This window comes from Cynoglossus semilaevis, chromosome 15, assembly GCF_000523025.1.
Source record: "Cynoglossus semilaevis isolate Cse_v1.0 chromosome 15, Cse_v1.0, whole genome shotgun sequence".
Taxonomy (NCBI): Eukaryota; Metazoa; Chordata; class Actinopteri; order Pleuronectiformes; family Cynoglossidae; genus Cynoglossus; species Cynoglossus semilaevis.
The window spans coordinates 16580990-16604975 of NC_024321.1; the positions used below are offsets into that span (position 1 = coordinate 16580990).

General features: G+C 40.2%; 4 protein-coding genes and 1 long non-coding RNA gene across 7 annotated transcripts in view; 3 read left to right on the top strand and 2 right to left on the bottom strand.

The window, feature by feature from the left end:
• Positions 1 to 24: 24 nt before the first annotated feature.
• On the top strand, positions 25 to 4859 carry gprin1 (G protein regulated inducer of neurite outgrowth 1). Its single transcript, XM_017039178.2, has 2 exons — positions 25 to 757; positions 1118 to 4859. Exon 2 carries the CDS (start codon positions 1148 to 1150, stop codon positions 3134 to 3136), a length of 1989 nt encoding a protein of 662 aa, XP_016894667.1. The 5' UTR covers positions 25 to 757; positions 1118 to 1147; the 3' UTR covers positions 3137 to 4859.
• Positions 4860 to 5374: 515 nt separating this feature from the next.
• cdhr2 (cadherin related family member 2) lies at positions 5375 to 17670 on the bottom strand. Its single transcript, XM_025063066.1, has 31 exons — positions 17482 to 17670; positions 16504 to 16560; positions 16352 to 16411; positions 16114 to 16253; positions 14634 to 14687; positions 14455 to 14544; positions 14240 to 14329; positions 14035 to 14157; positions 13693 to 13839; positions 12680 to 12755; positions 12452 to 12561; positions 12153 to 12359; positions 11914 to 12063; positions 11409 to 11570; positions 11260 to 11321; positions 10918 to 11161; positions 10530 to 10769; positions 10375 to 10444; positions 9670 to 10257; positions 9267 to 9338; positions 9131 to 9180; positions 8879 to 9033; positions 8204 to 8300; positions 8030 to 8118; positions 7804 to 7875; positions 7285 to 7420; positions 6740 to 6861; positions 6510 to 6623; positions 6331 to 6414; positions 5946 to 6009; positions 5375 to 5856 (listed from the first exon to the last, which is right to left on the bottom strand). Exons 2-31 carry the CDS (start codon positions 16556 to 16558, stop codon positions 5713 to 5715), a joined length of 3867 nt encoding a protein of 1288 aa, XP_024918834.1. The 5' UTR covers positions 16559 to 16560; positions 17482 to 17670; the 3' UTR covers positions 5375 to 5712.
• LOC107989614 (uncharacterized) lies at positions 6764 to 13708 on the top strand. The gene is made up of 4 exons (XR_003051936.1): positions 6764 to 6892; positions 8179 to 8327; positions 13232 to 13323; positions 13574 to 13708. It is a non-coding gene; the product is annotated as an uncharacterized LOC107989614 (long non-coding RNA).
• Positions 14694 to 23986, top strand: part of LOC112488219 (matrix-remodeling-associated protein 5-like) — a 28078-nt gene continuing 18785 nt past the window's right edge. The window contains exon 1 of the mRNA XM_025063366.1: positions 14694 to 15469. The gene's annotated coding sequence lies outside the window, so the exon portion shown is untranslated. The remainder of the gene's footprint in view (positions 15470 to 23986) is intronic.
• Positions 19243 to 23877, bottom strand: hdac3 (histone deacetylase 3). Of its 3 annotated transcripts, XR_003051935.1 has the most exons (16): positions 23676 to 23877; positions 23071 to 23153; positions 22623 to 22765; positions 22395 to 22476; positions 22233 to 22289; positions 22086 to 22141; positions 21843 to 21976; positions 21650 to 21730; positions 21487 to 21560; positions 20969 to 21033; positions 20744 to 20833; positions 20600 to 20658; positions 20385 to 20464; positions 20111 to 20268; positions 19773 to 19910; positions 19243 to 19719 (listed from the first exon to the last, which is right to left on the bottom strand). XR_003051935.1 is itself a non-coding variant. In XM_008327449.3 (15 exons), exons 1-15 carry the CDS (start codon positions 23728 to 23730, stop codon positions 19841 to 19843), a joined length of 1287 nt encoding a protein of 428 aa, XP_008325671.3. In that variant the 5' UTR covers positions 23731 to 23877; the 3' UTR covers positions 19733 to 19840. The 3 variants fall into 3 exon arrangements, 2 of the variants coding, with proteins under 2 accessions (XP_008325671.3, XP_024918837.1); XM_008327449.3 differs by lacking the exon at positions 19243 to 19719 and having other exon boundaries at positions 19733 to 19910; XM_025063069.1 differs by lacking the exons at positions 19243 to 19719; positions 23071 to 23153; positions 23676 to 23877 and adding an exon at positions 23024 to 23043 and having other exon boundaries at positions 19733 to 19910.

The window sequence follows — 23986 nt, forward strand, 5'->3', positions numbered from 1 at the left end:
TGAAGAGTTTGTTTGTGTGGGAGGTAGAGCTCGGCTTCCTCCTGGCTTTCTGTCAGCTCCTTCAGCTGATATACCTCTGGAGTTCTTCCACTACTGCAGTAGTAATGAAGTGGCTACACAAACCTGTATCAAATATTTGCAGTATTTTTTTTTCTGCTCCTGTGTTTATTACTGGATAATCAGTGATAATTCAGAGGATTTGTCAACGCTTACTCAGAGTAGTCGAATACACAGTGGCCTTCACATTCACACCCCCCACGTACGGCTGTCTGACCAAATAATACTGGAGTATGTGAAGATACTCAGTACTCCGAGCCGCCGTGCAGACACTGATCACTGATTTGTGCCCCCGCCAAAATTTCTGCATACGGAGGCAATTTACAGTTTGATTTCTTTTGCTTACAGTGGCATTTGTGTTGCTATGAGAACCTTGAGTTAATTACTATGATTTAGTTCTGATTATGGAGCCGAGCAGAGATTTTGTCATCACATTACCACTCGCTGCCAGAACCCGACCGTGGTTTCCAGGGAAACTGGAAATGTGAAGCTTTTCAGCAGACACAGCCACGGCTTAAAGAGCGAGGATTGCCTAAGATAGATTCTTCTAGAGACAAACCTGTAGCAACTGCAATCAGTTCAAATCAACAGGGGGACAAGTGCGGACAGTACACGCGTCTCCGGCAACAGTCGGGGCAACGGTGTTTCAACCAGATCTGAGAGGGAACGATGAGGAGACGGTTTGGCTCGGACTGCTGAGGTATGTGTTGAAATGATGTCGTTCCTTCTGTTTGTTTGTTTGTTTTTTTCTCCTGAGCTAATCTCTGTGCATGACTTAAATATGAGCTAAAATAGAAATTCAACTCAAATTCAAGTTTTAAATGTCTGGGTGAATATAAAGCAAATGTTCCTAAAAACATTTCAAAAGTCAAACATACAGTAACATACTCATGAAGTATTTTCCAAATTTAAACAGCATCTAGCATTTGATACATGATACATAAACATGTATTTTTAATCTATATATCGTTTGTCATTTCAAGAGAGGAAAAAAACACCCAGATCTTTGTCTGGTGTATTGCATAACAGTATAAAAATATCCCTGTGTTGAACCATGCAGGTACTGTGACACCTTCACTGCAGAGGCAGAATGGGAAGTCTTAAGGATGAGATGAGTCTGGCAAAGGACCACCGCTGTCAAGAGAAGATGGACGAAAAGGAGCACACAGGGGCCTCGCATGTCAACGCTGTGCCTGAGGGACCTCTGGAGTCGAACACCGACGTGGACCGTCGACCAGAACTGCTCAGTGATGCCGGCTTCCCTGTAGACGGACGAGAGAGTCCGGTGTCTGGAAATCAAGTGCTCTCAGGAGAGGAGGCTGATGATTCGGACGCAGGAGAAGTTGCCGATGTCGACGCTACACCACGTGGACAACAGTCTGAAACGACAAACATCGACCTGGAAATCTGTAACCAGTTGATCGATGATGGACCTGGAGCGCCTGACGTTCAGAGCGAGTCTGAGGGTGGGATCAAAGGTGACGAGGAGACGGGAACGGAGAGTGTTTTGGTGCCGTTAACGCCAGACCCTCGATCCCCTCACCCACCTACCCCAGCTCCTTTTGGGCAGCACCACATGCGCACACAGGTGAGCCTGGAGGTGGTCCAGTGTTGCTCTGCAGCCACCAGCCCCATGACGCCCCCTGAGGGTGGACAGTCATTCTTTTTCCCAAGCTCCTTTGGTGGAACCAGAGCTGTGGGCAGTGGCACCAAAGATGCTGAACTCCAGGTGGGCCAGCAGGTGGAGATGTGCTCGGCTGCCACCTCCCCGATGACGCCAAAGACGCCGTCGACTTCTGCCTTCCCAGAACTGGTCGGGATGGAATTTTTTAAGAGAGAGGGACAAGTCGGAGGACGTGAAGACAAGTCCTCAACATGTCTGAGCAAAGTGGTGTTGACGAAAACAGGAGAGCAGACTGAAGAATCGAGCTCAGGATCAGCTCCAGAGAGTGGGGTAACAATGGAGGGCAGTAGTCAGCAGTGTAAGCAGCAGAGGATGGGAAGTTTGGATCAGGACATAACGATCCTGGTGACGCAATATGGCAACAACGAGGAAGGAGAGGAAATAAAGACTGAGGACGTTGTTTACTCCATGGAGCCAGAGATGGTGAAAATAGATGAGTGTGACGAAGCTTCTGCTCTCAGTCGGACAAGGAACCAAAATCCTCCTCAAGAGAAGAATGCAGCGTCTTCTGATTCTGCTGGGAATCGACCAATAACCATCCCGAGACCCGATGGTTCTAGCGGCGGACAGAACAACGGTGAAGAGTCGAACAAAGTTTCTGCAGCGAAGCCCTCCATCCCAGAGTCTCCAGCCCCCTTCGGCTGTCACAACATGCGCACGCAGGTCAGTCTGGAGGTGGTGCAGTGTCAGTCGGCGGCCACCAGTCCCATGACCCCTCCAGAGGGCGACCGCGCCTTCTCTTTTCCAAGTTCCTTTGGCAAATGTGAAGCTGTGGGCACAGAAACGAAAGATGTCGAGCTGCAAGTTGGTGAACGGGCGGAGGTCCGTTCTGTGGCTACGGCACCGATGACCCCACGAACACCCACCACCACAGTGTTCTCAGACATAAGGAAGGAGAGCAGAACAGGTGACAAGATGGTGGGGGGGCAGGTTGGAAGCCAGGAGCCTGAAGAAAACAAAGGGAAGAAAGCTGAAGAAGCTAACAAAGACGACATGGAAGCAAAAGAGAAAGAGGAGGAGAAAGAGGAGGAGAAAGGCTTTTTTAAAGGAGAGGAGCCGTTACAGGAGGTGAGCTGGGATGAGAAGGGGATGACATGGGAGGTGTACGGCGCCGTGGTGGAGGTGGCCGTGCTCGGCTCAGCCATCCAGAAACACCTGGAGAAACAGGTGAAGAAGCAGAAGCCGTCCATGCCGCCGCCCCCTCCGCTCAACCCTTCAGCCGTACCGCTCACCACGGAACCCCCGCAGGGGTGCTCAGGGTCGGGTAAAGGCCGAGCCGGGAAGAGAGCCGAGCACGACGGCAAGGTGAGCAGACGCAGGAGAAATCCTTTTCGCCAGTTGATGGAGAACATGCAGCAGCCACACTGCTGCTCCAGAGCTCACACCACGGAGTGACCCCTGGAGGAGGTCATTGGTGGGCAGCTGGCCAATGAGGTTCAATAATTTAGTTCCGTGTGGCGTCATGGAAGTGTAAGAGGCAGACTGCCTCCTCAAAAGGACTTTTCCAAAAAGCACAAAAGACGTTTTATATTCAGAAAGTATCATGTTTTTTTCCATGATTTACATGATTTTTCCACAATATTTTTCACAACAGACGGATGGAAAAACGAGAGTTAACATATCAACGTCAAGAGCTCTTCTCTTCAGACATTTCCATTGAAACTTTTCCGCCGTCTACTGACTCATTTACACTTGCTGATCTTTTTTTTTTGCACCTTCTATAATACAAAGCCATGGAAACCAGTCCTCCCTCTGCTGGTTTTAATAACCAGCTGAAAGAGAGATGGGAGCAGAGGGAAAGTTTTTTTTTTTATTACTTCCTCTTCAGTCAGCAAAATCAATCAATTTTTGTGTGAAAAAAAGCTTTGATTTTTAAATGTTGCTTTCTGCGAGTGCCCGTCATAAAGTCTCGTAATCTGCTTTGGGATTTTGCACAATTTCCTGTTTGACAAAAAAAAACTTACAATGAGCACAATCAGAGTTATTGCAGTGAAGCAGTGACTCATGTCATCATTACCATAATCACTGACTGTATTCACGACAAAGTGATGCTGTTGTAAATTATGCTGTGATTAGCCTTCATTTGTATTTAATAGGAACATTGTCAGTATTCTGTGTTGTAATGACCGTGTTCATACAACAGTGGCCGCCAAACCATATTTGAAGAAAATGTTTTTATTCACACACTGTACTTGTTATACATTCATTTATGTCACTTTAGGATAAAACAATATTGTCACTCAGCCATATGGAGGATGTGCACTGCACGGTGATTTACACTAGAAGGCAGCAGTGAGTTAGACATGGATCAATTTTACAACAGAAAAATCTCGTGGTGCACTGCCAAACAAAAATAATGTATGCTATGAAATATAATAATCTTCTACTGTAGCTTTCAATTTACTTCGTCTGTTTGAAACCTGGGCCTGTTTAGTTGAACACGATGCTGATTTAATAGCAGGACTTGAAGAAAGACACAACGATCTACAAAAAATGTGAGTCTCTTTATTTTTTATTGCCATCTGCTACTACCTAGTGGACAAGTGATTGTTACTGTATATGGTTACTGTGTATGGGAATTACTGCTTTATACACTATTCTGTTCTGAACATTATTTCTATGCTGTAACAAATGTTTTGGTTTTTTTTTTTTTTTTTTTTGTGGTTTTTTTGCATAACATTTTTCTAAAATGCAAAACTGCAGTTTTTAAAACAATTGCTTTTGCTTTGTGTGAACAGAATAAAGTGGTTCATTTGTGCAACAACAACAAAAAAAAGCTTTGGGGATTTTTGTGTGTAATATATTACACATTAACAACACATTACGATCCTCATAATATTCTGAAAGAGCGCTTGTGAAATATTGATCAATAATATATTTTTTTTCTTTCAGGCTGTCGAACAGGAAATAAAAAGAGACCAGGTGATGACACGAGAATAAAACAGCGCGGACTTCAGTCTTCTTCAACCGTTTTATTATCTTCATTCACCAAGTAACTGTGGGGTCACACCCTCGACACTTAGAGATTAATTAGGCGGGACCTCTTAATGCGACTGCTGTAGTTGTAGTACATACGCCAGACCAATAGGCGGTGCTGTGTCACCACAGCTCAAACACAAGTATAGTGTTCCTCACAAACTGTTGTTGCCTCTCAATATGGAGATGCTGCAAAAGTGGAATAATTAGCTGTAGCACACCAGGTAATCGAGTTAGCCTCTGTTAGCGCGGTCAGACGTAGCCTGGCGTCAGACATTGTTGTTATGACGTAGCGTTGAGCTCCGGAATTCGTTGTCGTATCGTCGCGGTGTAAACACGAAGGAAGGAAACGGAAGAAACTGAGGGATTACAAGCAAACTCGATGCAGAATGACGGGGAATTGAACCAACGAACAGGTGTCGTAAGTCCTCTCTCTGGATTAGTGTTATTACGATGTCGCTGTGCTTGTTTGTTAGCATCTGGACATTTGTTATTGTAGGTTTTCTGCACTTATCACTTTCAGCTGTGGGAAATGACGCGGGATCTGTAAACGTCACGTGACTGTCTGATAAGACGGAGTGCCAAAATATTATAAACAAACTCGTCTCCGTATGAAACTAAAATTAACTGTCATTTATACATATATAAAAAACAAACTTTTCAATATGTTAAGTTTTTTTTAATTCATTTCTGCAACCAGGATGTAACTTTCTGGTCACTAATTGAATGTCATTTTTAGCCGTTTGAGTGGCTAAATGGTTAAATACACTCTCTCTGGGGTTTATTTTAAAAATCAAAGTGCAAAATTCCAAGTGCATATTTTTAAAAAAAGAGACAAAAAAACAACAACAAATAGCAAAGGCTGTAAATTCATGCTTGTCACTTGTGAGTATAGAGACTGAGTAGAACATGATTTTTGGAATTTGGACACGAAGAATGAACACGTGTCCGCCCAGTGCGGATTCAGATTACTGCCAGGTCCTGGATTATTGCCTTCAGATCTCTGTGGTGCTGAAGGCCATGTTGTCAAACACCACCTTGTGTTTGTCTTTCTTCATTATTCGCTGGGCCAGAGCTTCATCCAGTGGCTCATCGTATTCTTGTCTACTGGTACGTTCCTCCTCTTCCTGCTCGAACAACTGTAAAAAACAAAACAAGTGTTTTAGCAAAGTCCTAAAAAAAAGCTGAAAAAGTGTGGATAGATTTAAAAAAAAAAGGGACAACTCACCATGTTATGTTTTGTTCCCTCTCCGAAGGTCATCTCGTCATTGTTGTAGTCCAAAGAGTCGAGGCTTTGTAAGAAAAGAAAAAAAGATGGTAAACATTTGGGCACGTGAGGCTAGTTCGTGGGTGGGCGCAGCAAAACAAATTAATTTATTGTAAATATTTGCTATATTTGTGTCTGTCGTGAACTTTGTTTAATAGCGAGAATAAGAGAGAAAATCTTTCTTTCTTCAATTCCTGTATTGAGTTCAACTAAACAGGCCCAGGTTTCAAACTGAATAAATTTAAAATAAAAAAATGAAACTAGAAAATTATATTTTATTACATAAACATTTTGGGGATTTTTTTAATGTAAATTTGTGCGGAGGCTTAAAAAAGGTCGTCTTTACCTGACTTTGTCCACGTCTGGGGTCTCCTGATCCAAATCCATGACCATGGTTGAGTCAATGTTCAGGTTGAGAACAGGATTGGCTCTGTTACAGAAACAGTGACATGTACGGCAAAATTACATTTTTTTTTTTTTAAATATATACTTTTTGCATTTTGTGTATAAATACTGTGTCCTCACCCCTCAGTCATGTACTTGTTTGTCCCTGGTACCACAGCTCCATTCTTCTGGTTGTCAGATGTCATCATCTTTGCAGAGTTCATGGCTTTAGCAGCCTTCAGCTTCCTCGTGAAGCTGTAGGACGGAGAAAAACGCATTCATCTTGATAAGTCTTCTCACAGGATTTCACCCGAGGTAAGTTAGAAAGTTTTTGTCCAGCTCCTTAGTTTGTTCCAAATTAAATTTCTTACTTTCTGCGAGTGCACACCAGAGAAGTGATGAGCACAATCAGCACGACGATGAGGCCGACCACTATCCCCAGGAGGACATAAGCCAGAGGATCCTTGTTAGTCTCAACTTCAGTAGTTCCTCCCTGATACCAACGATAAAGAAGTCTGACTGTAGTACATTGTTTTACTGTAGTACTGTACATGTGTTTTACCACATGTAAATCTAACCCTGTTACAGAAGATCTAACCATATTTCACAGTCTTATTATAAATATACTCTTATAACAATATATTTAATTTTATATATTTGGTTTTGTATAATTTTGTACATAATATTAAAGAAATTGCAATATTTAGTTTAATTACATTATTTATTAATGTATTAATCTTAGCCAAAGTATAATTGAAAAAATGTTTTTCATGTAAACCTGAAATTAAATTCAGTTTAAATAACATTAATTAGACAGTCCTGTGGGTGTACACAGGGTTTAAAGACATCTTACAAATATGAGCGAATGTTCTATAATAAATTGAAAAAAAAAAGAAACTCAAGGTTAGATACTTACGATGTACCTAAGGCCAAGACCAAATAAGACAGGATAATGTTCAGGACTGGACACCATGCTCTCCACTTCCTTAGAGTTGAGGGCTGTCCCGTTGGAGTAGACAAAGTACACCCCCATGACCGTAATGGGCGAAGACCTGCGGGAACAAGTGTAGTTTTTAATCACTTTTCTACTAATAAATCCGTTATCCCTGAAAATGAGGCTGTTTCTCAGGCACACTTGCACCATCTAGTGGGCAAAAAGAGCACATTTTATAATGGGATATGGGGAGGGGGGTATTTATAGAAATGTTTTTATACTGTACTTTTTGGTAGTTTTTGGTGATTCACTCCCTGTTACTTTACCATTGATTACATAAACATGAACATACGTCTGTGGATTGTTTGAATAACCTAAATACCAAGCTATACTTATACATGGTTCCAAGCCCAAATAATAAGGAACACATTTGCCTAAAATCATAAATAAGGTAAATGCAACAGTTTGGTTTTATTATTAAACCTTCTTTTTTGTACATGCCTCAATGCTTCTAGAGATTGAAGTTTAATTTCGACAACTTGAACAGCAGCCCCGGTGGCAGTGGTCAACGCCCTGCAAATGTAGAAATGAGAAATTATATGTTAATTAGAAGAATGGTCTGAATGAGAAAAGTGTTAAGTTCACAAAAAGAAAAATATGTACAGTACTCATCTGTGACACATAGAATACTTTAACTAACCATAGTTTTGCTCAGAGAAGGTTTTACCTGATGATGTCGTCCAGATTTTGCTCAACATCCTCCACTGTTCTTGTGAACTGAAGTTCGACTTTAAAGGATGCATCAACTATGAAAATCTGAATTATCAGATCAAAATTAACACATGTTGTACTTTTTGTCTCCTTGGTAACTTCCAGTACAGTTTCACTTCAAGTCACTCACCTCCAGCACTGTGCTACGGGAGAGGCTGCCAGTGTCGGTCGCTGCTACTGTGACCAAGTATTTCCCTCTCAGTGAAATGTCGAGGCCTTCGGTAGATCTGTGGATGGTTGAAGTACGTGAGCCTGTGAGTACTTTTGTTTTTGTAACACATTGAAAAACACAGTACAAACGCCAACAAACCAATAGAACAACAGTACACGAGTTAATAACTAATGGGAAGTTCATTCATCTTCCACTATGTAATCCTCTTCAGGGTCCAGAGCTGACCTTTATCTAAATAACACTTGAAGGAAACTAGAGAATTAGACTGAAGGGGCGTTCAACGAAACAGAGGGAATTGAATTCTTTTCCCTGGTTCGGCCATGTTTGTAGTTGTTCTGTCGTCTGCCTCTTCTTTCTGTCCCGTCTTTGGGCGTACTGAGCTATCCTGCGCAACACTGCCCCAGAGATTTCCAGTGGTACTGCTCCATTTCAGGCAATGGGGGACGGTTCCACGAGCTACCCAAATTACGTATTAAACGTGCAGAACAGACGGCCGGCCTCATATGTTAATCAAAACACCAGGTACTGACCTGGTTCCTGTTTAAACAGTACTGGTACTGTTGTTGTCCTAGAACATTAACAGACAGGCACTCACACAGTCACACGTTTTCAGGTTGACCTGTTTTTACTCACTGAATTATGCCGACGTATAAATCCCTCTGCTGAGTAGTGACAGCCTCAAACAGCAGCCTCATGTTTGTTGTCTTGTTGTTGTTGTCGTCTCTAAACTGCACCGACGTTACTTTGAAGTCAATCTGTCCGTGAACTCCTGTGTCGCGGTCTGTAGCCTGAGAGCAGCCACGTATAAAAACATGAGGTCATCCTGCTGAGTCAAGGAACTGAAGTCATTTCATTTCTTGTTGTTTTGCTTTTTTTCTTACTCACAGTGACTCCAGCGACAGAGGTCCCCTTACTTGCAGTTTCAGAAACAACCACTAGAGTAGGGAAACAAAGAGGAGTCATAAAGCGTTCTTAGAATAAAGTATTAGTGGTGAAAACAAACACAGACAAATGTACTGACCAAATAAAGAATCGGAGACAATAAATTCCGGCGCGTTGTCATTGATGTCTTCAATGTTGATCACCATTTGTCCTGAAATAATATCAAAGAAGAAACTTAATGAGCAGGTGTTTATGACAATAGTACAACTGGCACCAAGTACCCATAATTTAATTTACAAAGTGTTCTGGGGAAGGGTGTCAGTACTCTGAAGGCAGAGGACTGCTGGGAATACTGTAGTACTCTTCGGTGGTAGCTAGAAGACCTCCAGTACTATTGCAGCACTCCAGCCAGTGATTCTTAATCATAGGCCAAAAGCACCCCCTAGAGAGCCTAATATTTAATGGACCGCGGTTCACTTTGTACTAATGTAGTCCTCTAGGCCTCCTGATACAAACTGAACTGTACGTTTAATAACACCAACCTGGAGACACACTGTTATTTTGGCCCTTTTCTGTGAACTCGTCCACCACCTGAGCCTCCATCATTGCCTGGGTACACTCTTCATAGTCCACCGTAGCCTCTGGGTTAACTCTGACTCCCCCTGTTGGATCAAGGATGAACCAGTTGCATGGAGTCCACGAGCCGTTACAACTGCAAGTGACGGATTCCAACACGTAAACCAGCGAGTGGTTTCCGTCTTTGTCCTGTCCGACGAATCTCCCCACGACTTCACTAATGGTCGTGTTTTCTTTCACTGTCACGGGCGCCGTTGGCTTGAACTCGGGCCTCTCATCATTCACGTCTATTACGAACACATCCACGGTGGCTGACGCTTTCTTCTGCTCCAGATCTGCTGCTTCGACGGTCAGTGTGTACTGCTTGCGATTACTCTCGAAGTCCAATTCAATGTCGGGGTCAACCATGATAGTTCCCCTGTAGCCCCCCCGCTCATCGGCTTCAGTGCGGATGATGAAGCTGCCGATGCTTCCGCTAATGATGCTGAAAGAAATGCGATTAAAGTCTGTGGTTTGGTCCAAGTCCTCAGCCCTAACGAGACCCACTAGGGCACCTGGATTTAAAGGGAAAGTAAGAATCAAAAGTGGGAAAGTGGATTTGAAGGGAAAGTAAGAATCAAAAGTGGGAAATGCAGAACAGTTGAAAGTACTTTGGAAACAGTAATGCTAACCTTTTTCCCCTTCTTTAACCACAAAATTGTAATTGGACGTCTCAAACTTTGGCGTGTTGTCATTAATGTCCTGCATCAAGAGAAGATGGTCAGTGTGTTATTTTCATGGCATTGAAGGAGCAGGAGTGGCCCAACATACGGTGCTCAGGTCTCACCTCTACATTGATGATAACTGGCACTGACGTGGACAGTGGAGGAACTCCTCTGTCAGCAGCCGTTACATTGAATGTTATCCTGCCGTTGAGCTCCGGGCTCAGAGCTTCACGATCCAGCGCACTATTGTTTTTCAAGACACCACTGGTTGGGTCAATGGTGAAATTAAAGCTGTAGTCGTTCGGTGCAATCTGGTAGGTAATCTGGCTGTTTACAGTACCAGGTTCATCGGCGTCAGTAGCCTGGCAAAATTAGGAGGAGGAGGGGGAAGGGGTTGTGGATGAAACAATGTTTTGGAGACAGTTCTGGAGTTGATGAAGCCTCGAAGATTAAAATTAATTTGCAAATAATTAAAACAATAATAATGAGTGAATTGTTGTCTTCCCGTACCTCTATCTTCACTTCCAACATGCTTCCCTCCTCCACAAACACCAGATAAGATTCCCTGTTCATGACCGGAGGCTGGTCGTTGATGTCGGTCAGAGTTATTTCCAGCACTGTCGTGCCGGGCTTGCCGCTTGTGTCTGTGGCCTGCAGAGTTGCCGTATGCACAGGTCTGACCTCACGATCCAACAGAGCTTTGTTCTTCACAAGGATTCTGCCTGTGGTTTCCTCTACATCAAAAAACTGTCGTCTGGAAACACAGAGGCAGAGGGTGCTCAGGGCTGTTGTGGCCGTGAACCAACAACCTGCTGTATGTAACAGTGCACACTTGAAAGGATGTAGACGTACGTGCTGTCAGGGAAAAGTCTGTAAGTAATTTTGTTTTGATCCATGGTGTCAGGATCCTCTGCCTGTGAAGACAAAACTTAATATGAATGATTGTTTCATTGATGTTACCTTTGCTGAGACTGTTTAGGAGAAAAACATTTATAACTTACAGTGATGGTGGCAATCAAAGTCCCCACTTCAGAGTGTTCAGGGATCGTCAGCCTGTAGGTGTTATTTGGAAATGTGGGGCTGTTGTCATTGGCGTCCTTGATGGTAATAGTAACTGTAGCGGTGGATTTAAATGCTGGATTATCTTCATCTGTGGCGATAACCTGCAGGTGACATCAGCACACGGTGAACAATAAAGACAATCAGGTTTATAATGAGGTTCAAAATGTGACTGGGGGCCAGTTCAGTGTTTGTTGGGTGTGTAATGCTAGATAAAATGTTCAAGAATAAACCTAAACTTTCAAAGATAATTTGGCACATTTGATGTCTGCCTCCATCTAGTGGCAGCAATAGAAATTACATCTGACATCAGTCTGTACTATACCTTCTACCAGTGTTTGGTAGGCCAGATCACAAAGTCCAGTATCAGTATCTTTACAAGTTGAAGTCACTTAAACACTAAATATTCCTTTAGAAATAGGCTTTGTTGAATCGTATCTTTGTTACCTGCAAAATCATTTGCTGTTTTTCCTCGAAATCCAGTAGTTGGGGCTGTCTGACCTGTAGCACGACACTGCCGTGTACCATGGTGACTGCAGGTTCCACAGAAAACACGTCCTTGTCAGCTCCCTCTAGAGTAAGTCTGGTGCTGAAGAACTGGAAGAGATGTGAAGAAGTTCCACTCAGCAGCCATACGTGTAATGTGGACAAATGTGAGCCTTTGAGTCAGTGACGTATTTTCATACCTTGTCGAGATCCTTGACTGTCATGTTAATGGGAATAGCCCCCAGCGAGTGCTCAAGGACATCACCTGTGAAGTGACTGGCCTCCTCACAGGAAGTGCCACACTTGTAGAACTTGGGCCTATTGTCATTGACATCTATGATGTTGATCAGCACAGTTGTTGTGGTGCTGGCTTCTAAACCATGGATGTTTGGTTTAGACTCCGTGGCCTGAAAGAAATCATTTTACACACTGATCTGATTGGACAAATAATTTTAGTAAAACAGTAATTATCTGAATTGGATTAAAAAACGAACTGTACCTTTACAGTCAGGGTGATGGTATCACCAACAACTTCCCTGTCAATGTGTGCCAGGACTGATATGGTGCCATCATTCCTGGAGATTTTAAACAGTCCTTCTACAGATGATGCTGTCAAACAATATGGTTACATTTACCTTTTTTATTTTTTTAACATTTTTCATTTTTAGCATTTTTCAGTTGCTCACTTAATGCAACAGCTTGTTGTCTGCAACTACCAGAGGCTCACCTTCAATACTGTAGTGAATACTGTCCCCGATGCCTTTGTCCTGATCTGTGGCAGTGACTTTTAACACAGATACGTCCTGTTGAAGAAAGAAAACGTTTTATTTAAAATTGCATAAAAGAATTACTCTCCAGAATATTTCGTTCAGGGGCAATTGGATTTTCCCAGTGATATTCTGCCCCAAATGTGCACCAATAATCCTGTTGTCATGGATTGGATGACACTATCTTAAACCATTTATTTATTTTCATAAAGATGAACTCTTGTCTAAATAATATTGTAATTGTTTTCCTGTGGATGGAAAATAAACTGCTGAGATCTGAAAAAAAAAGTTGATAGATTAATCCTCTTGGGTTTGGAAGGTTGACAATAAATTATTATTTTTATTATTAATAATATTATTAAGTGTATAATGTTTGTGAAGAAGTTTCTGTCTAAGAGGTTTTAATTTTAAAAAATACTAAAAAAAATGTGACGGTCGTTGTGATGTTCTGGTTTTTTATTTGAGTTTAACGCAAGTATTTTCTTTCAGTAATTTTTATTTTGTGCCTTCAGAGTTGCCGTATCTGGTTTAGACGATAGGAAGTCAGGCAACGGAAGGTTGCGAGAAACATAATTTCTACAACAAACGAAGAATTAGTTTGCCTGTGAGTATTGCTCTATGTTAAGATGTTGTAATATTGTATTTGAAGAACACAAATTAGAGTAGGAAATACATTAGTTAATCTGTGCATGCTAACCGCTAGCACCACTTTGTAATTCCCCATATATATTAGCATTGGGCTCGTGGACTCGTTTCTATCAGTTTAAAATGTCTGTTTTTATGCTTGTATGTCAATGTATTTAGTGAAACATTATATGATAAGATGAATAACATATATATGTATGTTTGTTTAGTTTTACAGTGATTCCTGAGGAAAGTTTGAAAGGTCTTCAACTGAACTTCAAGGTCAGATGTCAAGGTTTTAATGAGTTTAAAAAATTGTGATCTCTACACATTTGTACACAGAACTCACCACCGCAGAGTTTTCTTTAACACTCCCTGAGTATGCAAGGTTTTCGAATACTGGGTTCAGGTCTGGGACGTCCAATACGGTAACGATGGTAAAAATCGCACTTGAATGGTAATTTGTCTCATCGCGAAAACACCGGCCTCCACCGTCCTAAAATCAGACATTCAAAAATTACATTTGAAAAGTGTGCAGATGTTTGTACTTACTTGTTTACATCCAACTTAGTAGTACTACATCTCAAAACTTCAAATTGATTGACGATATTATAATGACAAATTCAAATTATGATAAGAGAGATGGATTATTAAAAGTATGACCTAAAAAGCATACAGTCCAAGTACTTACTGTAGCGTTAATCTTCAGTCGATAGAAAGTGCTGAGGGTATTATAATTCAGAGATCCTGCTAATCTGACTTCACCAGTTGTGCTAACAATAGTGAAGAGACCAGATCCAGCAGTTGGAGTAACCTACAAAAACAGATTGACCGAGTGAGCAGTGTTTGTGGAACATTAAGACATGGACCTTTCACTGAGCTAACAGGAATCTTACCTCGTCGATCCTGTAGCTGACAGCTCCGGCAACACCATCGTCTATATCAATAGCTTCCACCTTAAACAGACTCGTTCCCACAGCTCTGTTCTACTCAGTAACATGGGGATTAAAAAAAGACAAAACTTAAAAAAAAAAAAAACCCAACTCTGCAGCGTAAAGAATATGTACACAAATATACACCCTCAGGACCTGATATTTGATGGATGACGTACCTCTGGGATGGTAACGTCGTATGAAGAATCCACAAACAAAGGTCTGTTGTCGTTTGCATCTCTCAATAATATAATAAGATTCTTTCTAGCCTGAAAAACATTGTAACCAGCACTTTTACTAACCCAACAGTAGAGGTAATGTAATAACATGAAACATTCAACTGTTATATGTGACTTACGTCTAACTGTCCATCGGTGACAATAGCCTCAAGATCCTCCAATATACCGCCACTCTAAAATAAAAATGTAAAAAAAAAAAGAATAATTATTATTTGATTAAAATACATTTACATCATCAACTTTGTTTCAGTACACGCTTACAAACCTTGATGCGATTTTGCAGAACTAGAAAGAAAGTTAAAAACTATTATAATGTGTAACAAAGCCACTGCATTTAGACACAAAGTCTTTTAAGACCTATTTAAATAAATAAATACCTGAACTTAAGAACTGCCTCGCCCAATGACTGCTAGCCTCGGCTTGACCCACCCTCTATTTTAGAAATAGGAATCGTAATTGACATGACCGTGGCCTGTAATTGGCCAGTCACAGCTTCCAATTAATCCTGACCGCGACAAATCTGGGCAGGTGACGCAGATCGGACAGTAACGAATCGTTTTATTCCTTCTTTTTCACTTTCGGGTGACGCGCAATGCATCAAATTAAAATTGGACAATCGCCCGATAAATTGCTCAAGTGCTCAAAATCGGAAAACAGTTTGTGACCCTTTTTGTTTTTATATTTTACTTCTTGAATATTTTTAAAGGGAGTCTTTATTTCGTTTTTTTGTTTTGTTTTAAGTTTGACAACACAAACGAATGATACACGGTGAGTAGCTTTTTTTTTTTTTTAAACTCTTCCCGTCAACCTTTTAACCTCTGAGCACACATTCTCTATGTTTCAACTCGTAAAAAAACACCATGGGACCGGAGAGACGCAGTGGACCAGCCATGCGGCCGTTTCCAAAGGAAAGAAAATGGACATATCGTGGAAGAGTTCGCGCTTACAAGAAATGGTGAGTAAGCCTAATACTTCATGATGAATTTGAACCCGTGGGCTGCTGTGTCAGTTTTACTCAACTTTATAGCTATTGATACAGTAGCCTGGTATCAGTTGGCAGAGATAAAGTGGGTGTGAGAATGACGCTGTCGCTCTTTGTGGTTTTATCATCAAGCACCAGATAACCAAATATTATCGTTGTTGTCTTGGTTTGTTAGACGTCATATCCGTCCGATTGACTTCAGAATGAAACGGTCGCTCTCTGTGTTGCTGAAGTCTTACTATCAAATGCTTCGAGCCGTGTGTTTAGATCGTAGTAGTATCTTTCGGACTATATGTGGCAATTCTTGTAAGTCCCGCAATTGCGGGCATGTGTAGTCCGTGAAGCGATGCTTTATTGGGTTTAAATGACCCGGTCTTGTGCCCCTTCGCGAACCCTGCACTGATTGGTTCCGTTTGTGTGTTGAGTCGTTCATCCTGTGCCAAGTTCTGACACAAAAAAATACTAAAAACTGTAGTAAAAAAAATATGTACAAACACAGTACCCTGCTGACTCCCCTGTTTGTAGGGTAACACAAGTAAATGCATTTCACTTAGAAGAAGAAAAGTTCTCTTGTCCCAAGTGAAGGACAATGTGAGATAAATTTGAGCTCTCTGTACCTCTCTGTCTAGAGGCAGCTTGAGTTTCACCTCCCCAGTGGCTCTGTTGACCTCAAAGTATGAGGCATCAGACCCAGTTAGGATGTAGATCAGTGGGTCCTTGTCTACGTCTGTGGCGTTTATAGTAAATGCAGTGGCACCTGTAAAAAAACATTAAAAAAAATAGTTGTCTTATTTTGAAAGGCATGTCATTCATGAATTTTTAAACTGTTTTCTATTTGTTTATACTCAAACGCACCAATGGGAGTGTCTTCACAGATACGGTACAGATCCTGATGGATAGTCGGAGCGGTGTTTGCTTTGACGGAGAATAAAATGGGTTTGGGAGATAGTATTAAGGACATGATGACAAAAAAGATTTAAAAAAAATACAATATACTGGATAGTCACCATTAGTTAAGCTGATAAGGCACAACAAGAGAATACTTCCTATGATATTGTCCATATCTGAAAATGAAAAGAAAAAACCCGTAAGCATAGCAGTCCTGCCAGTGGGAGCTGTAATTTCTTAGATTGTACAACCAGTGGGCAATAATCTGGGAAGGTTTCGTTTATACAAAAACCAGATTTTTATTACCTTCCTATCTTCCTGTCAAGGAACAAGTACAACTTGAACAAAATAGTTAGAAGTTTGTGGATTTAGGTCTTTGAAAAATATAAAATATTAAAATATAAAGTAAATATTGCAATTTTGAGTTTTGCCCCGTGTTTGTCTCTTTTCAAAAGCTTTTGATTGAAATAAAAGTGAAGCCACTAGTAACACATTTATATTTGGTTTCACAGAATTGAATGAACTCTGACTTCACTACATCAGGCATAAAGGCTAAGTCAAGAACTACGGGGGGGAAAAAATAAGCGTATATATTCATTTCCTCCCATTGATTCTAAACACCAACCTCGACTTCCTCATTTTAAAGATTTCTGGTTGATTCTAAACACCAACATCGACTTCCTCATTTTAAAGATTTCTGGGAAAATTCCGTAGAGCTCTAGGTTTTACAGAAACACCAAAACCTTACAGGTTACAAAGCTTTGATCATTTTACCTCTATTTCTATCAGGTTTGGTTAAAAACGTATTGATTTTTTTAAAATCTGATTTTTAAAATCGTATTGTTTTGAAAAGCTTGATAAAACACATCGTAACACATCTCAACCTGAGATATCAACGATAGAATTTTTGAAGCTGTCAGCCCTGCCTGAAAGAGTTTTGATAAAATCAGACTTCATCTTTCAAAATTATAATTGATCACTTCCTCTTTCCTTCCTCTCTTACATTTACTCATTTTGTGGTATTAAAAAAAACAAAAAAAACACCCTGATACTTTAAAATCAAACCTTTTCTATAAAATTTTCCCCGCGAGACTTACCTGTGAACCTTCAGAGAGGCTTCACCTGTTACTGATGTCAAAGACGAGACCTTTGGCTCTTCCTCCTCCCAGTCCTCGAGTTGTAAATATCAATGATTAACACAGCCTTATATCCAGTGCCAGTAACAAAGCTCTCAGCCTTTTCCTCATTTGTTAGGCTAAACACAACACCGTCATAGAGATTGTGTTGAAGCTAAATAGATCAAATGTTTAAAAAACTTTAGTTGATTACCAAGGGGTTTTAACTCATTTGCCCCCCTCCCCCTGCTGTCTATGAAAATGTCTAAAAGTCTTGAGACGAATTTGAAAAAACAACTTTATTCATGAATATGCATTTGACACGTTTAAAGGAAATGGCAACCTTTTTTTTTTTATAGCAGAACAAAAAGACCCATTAATGACTAAAATGTATCTTATCTGCTCAGACTTTGGATTATCACGGCCTTACAGTACACACATTAGCCACCAGAGTCAGAAGCATAGATGTGTTCTGGTAAACAAAATGAAGTGGTCACTTTATTACCCACCCTGCGATGTAAGGGTGTTGTCTTTTCACAGGGGATAAAATGCGTCATGATAAGGAACTAACTTGTGACGTGTAAATATGATTTACTGACAACAACGTACAGAACGACGCACGTGCGCAGCGATAAATGGTCTAATTATAGCCCCTTAATTTTTTTTGTTTTTTATTTTTGCAACTGGTTGTCATCACATTTGTTTATTGCCCTTGAAAATACCTTAAATACCTTAAAATTATATTTTATGTTCTTGAAAATATTTTTTTTGGGGGGGGCGGGGGGCTGTGGCCCTGGCTGTTTATAGATGTATGTGTGTATTTATGTGTATATATTTGTATATATGCATTTAAATGTGTGTGTAGATATTTCAGTCAATATGTGTACAAATGTTACAGATGTTACCTTTTAGTGTTCCTGTCCTTAGTTCTGCTGTGGAGGCATGATTATGACATGGTTGATAACGGGGGAGGGAGGGGCAATTAAAACGTCATGTAGCCGAGATTTGATAAAGATAAATTATAAAATGTGTTAAGGTTTTCCATGACGCCTGAGAGACATGTTTTTGTTAATACCACTAGATATTTTTCATTACTCTTATGTTAATAGTGACTTCTTTGTATCAAACCAACATAATTGTAGATGTCAGTCTTCTTCAAAGTTCAGCCGTTTAAAAAAAAAAGTTTTATAATAAGCCATAAACCTGGATCAAGTGTCATAAAACATAAAATTGTCGCGCAAGTGCAGTAAGATATAAAAATGTCCTTTATAGTGAAACACGAAACATGGCGCTGTAGTGAAGCTAAATTACCTTCCGTTGCCGCAGTAATGCCATGTCTGTTGCGACGAGGCTCTGAATGATTAGCGGTTCTGTCGCCATCTGGTGGTCATTTAAAAAAACAAAACATAGAATAAACATAACTGGTTTTATTTTTTTATTAAAAATAAAGTTTAAAAACTAAACAATACAAGTCACATCATGTTCACCGATAATGTGTGTGTGTGTACAACAGCAGCTTCAATTACAACCTCAGACCCAAATATTTTGTTCACTACCAGCCTTCACACAGGTACACGTGTATATACATAGACATGACAAGCAAAAAAGGGAATGTAGGACAAAGATTGAGTGGTGTCTAAATCAGCTCAGTGTCATTTGGCATCGTGATTTGACCTGATTTTTGATTGAGGTGTGGAATCTAAAACAGATGTCAAACAGTTAAAGACTGCCCCCATCAATTTCTCATGATCTTTTTCACAAAAGTGAACTCAAATCTTTATTTGTAAATTTTTGTTACATAAAAACACAGATATTAATACTTACAATGGCTAAAATGCCCCTGTCTGTGTTTCTGGACACGTGTGCTTATGTGTAAATGTATGTACTGCTAACAAAAGAAATTACAAAAAAATTATAAAAAAGAGAAATTCCTATTTAAAAAATGTATTTAAACAAAGGACAGAGAAATATATTTAAAACATTGGGTATTACAAATTCACCGTTAGGCAAAGAAAAAGAACTTTCCTACAATATTTATTTTACAAGAGTAGACATAACACAGCTGCCACACTGTGTATAATAGAAGGTGTTGTTGTGAAAATTTGAACTGTTCGTTGGTGTAACACTTCACACATTTAGTCGAACACCAAAAGAAATGAGTCAAAACAGGCTCTGTGTCCAACGTGACGTGCTCTGTGTTGCAGTAGATCAGATAGAGAGGTCCAACGTGTCCAACGTGACGTGTTCTGTGTTGCAGTAGATCAGATAGAGAGTTTCAGATTTTCAGCCCTTCTTTGAAAGTTCTTTTGACCAGAGAATTGAAGATGGCATTTTCCCGAGGTCAAATTTCTACATCGCTCTCTTTGTCGTTGTCGTGATCCCCATCGTAGAACTCGTTGGATGCCTCAGGTCTGTGAGGGTGACATTTTGGAAACAGTTAGTTGCAGAAGAAAATTATCTTTTAAAGATTCACTGATCGATCAGCAGCTACGACTGCCGATCGGCACGCATATTTGTGGTTTTGATGTCGAGCATTTTGTGAGAAAATGAGAGAGGAAGCTCTGACACTCATAAGCTGAATGTACTGGACTGGTTTTGCAGCTGTTCAGACCTGGTGTAGTTTTCCTCTGCCCCTCTCTCATCGGGGTCTGGCTCGTCATTACGCTCGTAGCTCAGCATATCTGAGGGGACGTCGTGGATCTGGACGCTGGGTGCGTGGTTTAACATCTTCAGGTTCTCAAACACAGTCTGACGGATCTGCTCTAAGTACTGAAGACACAGAGAGACAGTATTTCTGACTGCAGTAACTCGGTGACCACAGAAGAGTGTGTTAAATGTTACAGTCTGTTTGAGGCACAACATCCATTGTGACTTGGACTTGTTACCTGTCTGGAGTTTTGGTTTTCTATCCTGGTGCTGACGTCTGGATGCAGCGTGAAGTCTGGAGCAAAATACTCAAAATATTCTGGAGAAAATCAAAGATTAAGTATTACATACGGTTCTTTCAGATTACTACTAATGGGCACAGTTTGAACCGAAAGCTTTGTATTAAATTGATACAGTGATGAATTTGAACTAAATTTCGAGAGGTTCCACTCACCACTATAAGGCAGTTCATCACTGATGGATTCGTCCACTAACAGAGACGTCTCGTAGGTCCTACAACACACATGTTCTCACTTTTAACCCGGCCCTTCTGTCCTGTTTTACTGACTAGAGACCAATGAAATCCTTCACGTCTTACCAACAGCGAGCCACATTCCTCACAGTATATCCTCCACCTCCCAGAACAAGCAGAGGAATTTTAAAGCTTTTTACAAACTCAACACACTCCCTGCAGGAGAACAAAAAAAATACAAATCACAGCAGAATTAATTTTTTTTTTTAGAAAAAGAGAGCAGCATTCAACTGCATTTAAACAAATAAAACAAACAACATTCAGACATGAATTCAATTGAGCCTCTTTTACCCATGTCCTCGTATACTGAGGTTGAAGCAGCCCAGTCGGTCACAACCAAGAGAATCTGCTCCACACTGTCAAGACATCAAGGATGTGGTCAAATGTATGTGGTCAAATTCAAAATATTGAGTAACTATTACTGTAGGGCTGTCAAAAACTGTGAATTGAATCAGCTTAGAATTTTTTAACTCATTTTCACTCCACTCACTTAATTTTTTTAACTCATTTTCACTCCACTCTCAGCAGTTTGTAGAGGCTCAACCTCAGGCCACATTTTGACATTTAAACATATTAATAAAAAGAGTAGAGTAGAGGCTCAACCTCAGGTCATATTTTGACATTTAAACATATTAATAAAAACAGGTGTGTCGTTGTTGTTCCAGCAATAGATTTTGCTGTAATTAATAATTGTAATTTCTAGGGATGTTAATGTCTCAATCATGATTAATGATCATTAAAATCCACATCTACCCTGTGATTAATCAGAATAAAAACAATAGTTTTTACTGATCTGTGAAATCACTGACCTGTAGAACAATGCAGGTCGGCTGGTAGAAATCCACCACCTGTTTAATAACCGGCTGGAAGAGGTGTCTGTAACCTGAACCACACACACAGATGAAGTTCACACGGTCATCAGCTGACGAAGTGGAGATATACATCCATCATGTTTGTATTACAAATACTCACTCTGGTCATCAATGCCGTCCCTGAGAGGAACGTTGAGGCAGTAATACCGGCCGCTCTCTGCACCAAACTCGTACATGTCACCTTAACAAATGGTGCAAAAACTGCATTATTAAACATCTGCTTTTGTAAAACAAAAGTACACAGGAAATTATTATTATATTTAATTATATATATTTTTAAGTAACTTAAGTACCTGTTCCTGGAAAAAAGTAGTTGCCGTATTTGTGGAAAGAGACAGTCATGACACGGTCTGTCAGGTAAAACGCCTCTTGGACGCCATCACCATGGTGAATGTCTATGTCGATGTAAAGAACCCTCGGGTGGTATCTGTTACAAACATATATATATATATTTATAACACATACACATCTTGAATCTTACAGACAACACAGGAGGTAATAAATTAATGTGTCTTTCCAGAGAAGTTCTCTCTTACTTGAGGAGTTCCAATATACTGATGACAATGTCATTGACGTAGCAAAAGCCAGACGCCTGCAAATACAAAAATAAATGTCTGAAATAATGGCGCGTAATATAATTAACAACACGAGACTGACACAATTAAACGTGATTCCGGTCTGACCTCAAATTTTTTGGCATGGTGCAAACCTCCAGCCCAGTTGATGGCAATGTCACAGATCTGGAAAAGACAAAGATGAAATTATTAAGCACTATTAATCACTTAAGTACTGTACTGTATACCCATGAAGCAGATTAAGGATGTTGTGTCTAAGTTGTCATTTACCTTGTGGTTCAGCTGTGTAGCTCCCTGTAAAGAGGCTCCAGTGTATCTGGAGCAGAACTCAAAAAGACCTGGAAACACAGGACTGGGACAGGGAGAAAGGGAGAATGTGTTTAGTCATGGTTTGTGTAGTTATCTTTGAAACGCCAGCAATAGTAAAGGTCAAAAAATGTATCAGTCTGGACTTGATCTAGTTAAATGTTTTTAAAACATAACATCTGTGATACTCACCAATCGTCTCCCACATTAAATGTGTTCAGGCTCTTAGTGAAGCCCTGCATGTTGTTGGGGCTGACCTTCTGCAAGAAATCTATGTAGTCCTCAGAGTGGAACCGACACATGTCGTGCTGTGAAGCTTTGTATGGCTTAAAAACCTAGAAATGTAGCACACAAATACACGTTTATCTGCGGTGAATAAATATTAAAATTATCATATTAGGTTTTATCTGTTGAGATATTCCAAATTTCAATGTTTTTATGTTATCTACTCCAGAATTTAGTTATTTTTTTCCTACTTATCTTAATTTTGACTTTTCTTTAGTAATTAAGAGAACACTGGAAACCATGTCTTCTTATTTGAGCTTTTTTTTTTAAGCAAATACATTTTGTGTTTTGTTAATGCCACTGCTCACCATCATCTTCTTGTAGAGTCCATTGTTTTGTTAATGCCACTACTCACCATCATCTTCTTGTAGAGTCCATAGTGAAGCACCAAACTGTGTGTCAGAGACAGACGGTGAGGCTTCATCGGATGGCCAGCACCTGGCAGAAACACAATATTCTACAATGTTATATTACAGTTCTGGAAATATAACAACGTGCACGTTGGACTCCAATGAAGCACTCTTACAAACGAATGGTTCCGTGGTGTAATACAATGACAACAGTGCTGAGACAACATAGATAGATAACATAGACAAACTGAAACGTTACAACAGGTAAATGGTAACAATTTAAAAAATCTGCTTATTTAATAGTTGAATCTTAATGTGATGAATTTGACACTTAAATGTGCAGATCACAACCCGTATATTGCAGGAAAGATCCTACAATTAGCATGCTGAGCATGTCAGCGACTGTATTTTTTTTAATGTATTTGCATTTAAAAAATATGTAAGCGTGTCTGACCTAAACGAATAAATCTAACACTTCACAGCGAAGAGAGAGCCTGAACTGCAAAATGAATCTTTGAAAAGTACAAAAAAAGCATGCATCGGTGGTTAGCATACCTTAGCTCTCGTAGCGTAATTCGGGTTTAGAGACTGTTTACTGCGATAAACTCACCGTAGTGAAAATTCCCCACGTCTGGGTCATAGAAATAAGATGTCCTGTTGGTCATGTTGTTGAATTGTTTATTTTTCCCCCAGTAAAACTCTATTCGTTGGCTAAAACAACAGCATATTGTTCCATTTAGCAAATAGCTACCCGGTAAACGCCGATTTGTTACGTCATCACGGCGCGACACCACTGTCTCGGAGTCGAAAACATGTACCAAAGAGATGTATTTAATATGCACGGGTTTCATTAAATTGCTGACAAACACGACACGTTTATTGTCAATAACTGCAACGCAAACATTCATTGAATCCTGAAAA

What these genes read in the sequence shown, in the direction of transcription:
- gprin1 (XM_017039178.2), top strand. Translation starts at nt 1,148, where the DNA reads ATGGGAAGTCTTAAGGATGAGATGAGTCTGGCAAAGGACCACCGCTGT.
- cdhr2 (XM_025063066.1), bottom strand. Translation starts at nt 16,558, where the DNA reads ATGGACAATATCATAGGAAGTATTCTCTTGTTGTGCCTTATCAGCTTA. An exon ending in CTGTGAAGACACTCCCATTG is followed by an intron (nt 16,254 to 16,351) that starts GTGCGTTTGAGT and finishes GTTTTTTTACAG; the next exon opens with GTGCCACTGCATTTACTATA. An exon ending in CAATCTCTAGAAGCATTGAG is followed by an intron (nt 7,421 to 7,803) that starts GCATGTACAAAA and finishes TTGTTCCCGCAG; the next exon opens with GTCTTCGCCCATTACGGTCA.
- hdac3 (XM_008327449.3), bottom strand. Translation starts at nt 23,730, where the DNA reads ATGACCAACAGGACATCTTATTTCTATGACCCAGACGTGGGGAATTTT. An exon ending in CTACTTTTTTCCAGGAACAG is followed by an intron (nt 21,731 to 21,842) that starts GTACTTAAGTTA and finishes CCATTTGTTAAG; the next exon opens with GTGACATGTACGAGTTTGGT. An exon ending in AGGAATGTGGCTCGCTGTTG is followed by an intron (nt 20,659 to 20,743) that starts GTAAGACGTGAA and finishes TGTGTGTTGTAG; the next exon opens with GACCTACGAGACGTCTCTGT.